Source organism: Salvelinus sp. IW2-2015, unplaced genomic scaffold (genome assembly GCF_002910315.2).
Source record: "Salvelinus sp. IW2-2015 unplaced genomic scaffold, ASM291031v2 Un_scaffold2042, whole genome shotgun sequence".
Taxonomy (NCBI): Eukaryota; Metazoa; Chordata; class Actinopteri; order Salmoniformes; family Salmonidae; genus Salvelinus; species Salvelinus sp. IW2-2015.
The window spans coordinates 57245-59376 of NW_019943387.1; the positions used below are offsets into that span (position 1 = coordinate 57245).

General features: G+C 40.2%; 1 protein-coding gene across 1 annotated transcript in view; it reads right to left on the reverse strand.

The window, feature by feature from the left end:
* LOC139024935 (uncharacterized) overlaps window positions 1-132 on the reverse strand; it is a 20710-nt gene extending 20578 nt beyond the window's left edge. The window contains exon 1 of the mRNA XM_070439930.1: window positions 85-132. Within this exon, the coding sequence (XP_070296031.1) occupies window positions 85-132 (48 nt within the window). The remainder of the gene's footprint in view (window positions 1-84) is intronic.
* Window positions 133-2132: the final 2000 nt, after the last annotated feature.

Consider the following 2132-nt stretch of genomic DNA (forward strand, 5'->3'; position numbering starts at 1 on the left):
AATCCACGGTTTCTGGTTTGGGAATGTTTTAATCGTTGCTGTGGGTACGACATCGTCAATGCACTTCCTAATGAACTCGCTCACCGAATCAGCATATTCGTCAATATTGTTGTTGGACGCAATGCGGAACATATTCCAACCTTATGATATCCTGCCTCTGATTGAGAACCATATCAGGCCAATTAGACAAACCTAAACAAAGAAACACATAACATAGACTACACCCACCCAGCTCACGCCCTAACCAACTAAACAAAGACTAAACAAAGGAAATAAGGTCAGGAACGTGACACTACCACTATGCTTGAAAATATGGAGAGTGGTACTCAGTAATGTGTTGTATTGGATTTGCCAAAAACATAACATTTTGTATTAAAAAGTGAATTGCTCTGCCACATTTTTTAAAGAAGTACTTTAGTTTTGTTGGAAACAGGATGCATGTTTTAGAATATGTTTTATTCTGTACAGGCTTCCGTCTTTCACTCTGTCAATTAGGATAGTATTGTGGAGTAACTACAATGTTGATCCATCCTCAGTCTTCTCCTATCACAGCAACTAAACTCTGTAACTGTTTTAAAGTCACCATTGGCCTCATGCTGAAATCCCTCAGCGGTTTTCTTCCTCTCCGGCAACTGAGCTAGGAAGGACGCCTGTATCTTTGTAGTGACTGGGTGTATTGATACACCATCCAAAGCCTAATTAAGCCTAACACCATACTCAAAGGGAAATTCAACGTCTGCTTTTATAAAATCTATCTACCAATAGGTTCCCTTCTTTGCGAGGCATTGAAAAACCTCCCTGGTCTTTGTGGTTGAAATTCACTGCTCGTCTGAGGGACATTACAGACAATTGTATATGTCGGGTACAGAGATAAGGTAGTCATTCAAAAATCATGTTAAACGCTATTATTGCACAGAGTGAGTCCATGCAACAAATTATCAAATCTAATCTAAATGTATTTGTCACATGCCCCGAATACAACATGTGTAGACCTTACAGTGAAATGCTTACTTACAAGTCTTTAACCAACAATGCAGTTCAACAAAGAGTTAAGAAAATATTTAACCCAATAAAAGTAACACATTACAATAACAATAACGAGGCTTATACAGGGGGTACTGGTACCGAGTCAATGTGCGGGGGTACTAGAATAAAGACCTCCTCCATTCCTGCCATTATTGAAAGAGATCGTGATACCTCACATCTCAAAATAGGGCTACTTTAATGTTAGATCCCTCACTTCCAAGGCAGTTATAGTCAATGAACTAATCACTGATCATAATCTTGATGTGATTGGCCTGACTGAAACATGGCTTAAGCCTGATGAATTTACTGTGTTAAATGAGGCCTCACCTCCTGGTTACACTAGTGACCATATCCCCCGCGCATCCCGCAAAGGCGGAGCTGTTGCTAACATTTAGGATAGCAAATTTCAATTCACACAAAAAAAACAGACGTTTTCGTCTTTTGAGCTTCTAGTCATGAAATCTATGCAGCCTACTCAATCACTTTTTATAGCTACTGTTTACATGCCTCCTGGGCTATATACAACGTTCATCACTGAGTTCCCTGAATTCCTATCGTACCTTGTAGTCATAGCAGATAATATTCAAATTTTTGGTGACTTTAATATTCACATGGAAAAGTCCACAGACCCACTCCAAAAGGCTTTAGGGAGCCATCATCGACTCAGTGGGTTTTGTCCAACATGTCTCCGGACCTACTCACTGCCACAGTCATACTCTGGACCTAGTTTTGTCCCATGGAATAAATGTTGTGGATCTTAATGTTTTTCCTCATAATCCTGGACTATCGGACCACCATTTTATTACGTTTGCAATCGCAACAAATAATCTGCTCAGTCCCCAACCAAGGAGCATCAAAAGTCGTGCTATAAATTCTCAGACAACCCAAAGATTCCTTGATGCCCTTCCAGACTCTCTCTGCCTACCCAAGGACATCAGAGGACAAAAATCAGTTAACCACCTAACTGAGGAACTCAATTTAACCTTGAGCAATACCCTAGATGCAGTTGCACCCCTAAAAACTAAAAACATTTGTCATAAGAAACTAGCTCCCTGGTAAACAGAAAATACCCGAGGTCGGAAGCAAGCTTCCAGAAAATTGGAATG